General features: G+C 42.0%; 1 protein-coding gene across 1 annotated transcript in view; it reads right to left on the bottom strand.

The window, feature by feature from the left end:
- Positions 1–442: 442 nt before the first annotated feature.
- The window catches only part of LOC104621876 (ubiquitin-associated protein 2-like), a gene marked incomplete at both ends in the record, with an annotated part of 16,061 nt that continues 14,852 nt past the window's right edge, over positions 443–1,651 (bottom strand). The window contains one exon of the mRNA XM_010288491.1: positions 443–717. Coding sequence (XP_010286793.1) covers positions 443–717 — 275 coding nt within the window. The remainder of the gene's footprint in view (positions 718–1,651) is intronic.

Raw genomic sequence — 1,651 nt, forward strand, 5'->3', positions numbered from 1 at the left:
TTGTCCTAATATCCAGCCTAGACCTCCCCTGGCACAACATGAGGACATTTCCTCTCGTCCTATCACTTAGTTACTTGGGAGAAGAGACAACACCCTCCTCACCACAACCTCCTTTCAGCTAGTCCTAGAGAGCAAGAAGGTCACCTCTCAGCCTCCTCTTTTCCACACTGAACAACCCCAGCTCCCTCAGCCGCTCCTCGTAAGCCTTGTTCTCCAGACCCCTCACCAGCTTCGCTGCCCTTCTCTGGACTTGCCCCAGCAGCTCAATGTTCTTCTTGTAGCAAGGGGCCCAAAACTGAATAAAGTACTCAAGGTGCGGTCTCACCAGTGCCAAGCACAGGGGCATGATCGCTTCCCTACTCCTGCTGGCCACACTAGTGCTGACACAAGCTTTTGTACGTTTTTATCTTTACTAGCAACCAGCCACCACTCAATTACCCACCTTGGATGCTGGAGTTATCCTCCGTTTTGGTGGTTTTATCTGTTTCTGCTGGGTTTGATGGACAGTCACGGCCTGGTTATCCATAGATATAGTGGGGAGCTGTAACATTTTGCTAACAGCTGTAGAGGTGTCTACTGGTGATGGCTCTCGGAGTTTTACGTGGGAGGAGAAGGACTCCAGCCCAGGAGGAGGAACAGGAACTGCCTGAGTTTGTTGCTGCTGTCGCTGGGTCAGCTGGCTCAGAACTGGCGATGGTTCAGGCTGGGATTTAAAGTCTGTTCATCGTTGGGAAAAAGAAATATCAAAATTAAAGCATTAAACTCTGCTGTTCACTTTTCTGTTCTTTATGAAAGAATCTGTGTGACTTGACACAGTTGACAGCTATGATTTTACAGCATGTGCTCTTTCAGACAGACATCACGCAAGTTTAACATTGAAAATTACCACTGTAATAATAAGAAAAACACTTGGTATTCTTTAAGAAGCTGTGGGCAAGCACTGTATAGCTTTCTTCAAAAATATGAAGACAAACCTACCTATATAGTCACATAATATTATTACACATTACTCCTCAAAACATGTTACAGATTATTTTCATCAAACACTGCAAGTTTCACTGCAATTAAATGTGCAGAGAAAAAATTATTACTTCCCAGTGATCTGGAGTTGCAATTTAGAGGTATTATGAGTTACGACTTCCTGCCCCTACAAAGGGGAAGATTTTCAACACAAATAAGAAGTCATCTACCATCTCAATCTGGCAGAAAGTCAAGAGATACTTGGACACTGACAGGTTTTTTTCCAAGTTTTCCCCTTTCATATTTTTCAGACACTGAAAACCATGTAGTGGCTCAGAGTACTGGTCAACAACCGTAAGAGATCCATAGAATTTGCAATGTGAACATTTTTTTATCCAGTTGGTAAAGTGCATTAGAAAGCAACTTAAAACGTAAGTATTTTTTTCAGAATTGCTGTGTGTAAAAGATTATACCTGCTACCAAACTGGCCGCTTATCTGTCTGGAAACATATACACATGCACATGAGATAGATACAAGAGCTATCACTCTTCACAATTAGAAAACTGCAAAACCAAGTTTGTGTCATTTTTCACTGTTTCTACTAGTTTTACTCAATTAAATGAAAAAATCCATACAATTATGAATAGACAAAATGGGTAACCTGCATTATCCTCAGCACTCTAGGGAAAG

Source organism: Phaethon lepturus, unplaced genomic scaffold, assembly GCF_000687285.1.
Source record: "Phaethon lepturus isolate BGI_N335 unplaced genomic scaffold, ASM68728v1 scaffold4496, whole genome shotgun sequence".
Lineage (NCBI taxonomy): Eukaryota > Metazoa > Chordata > Aves > Phaethontiformes > Phaethontidae > Phaethon > Phaethon lepturus.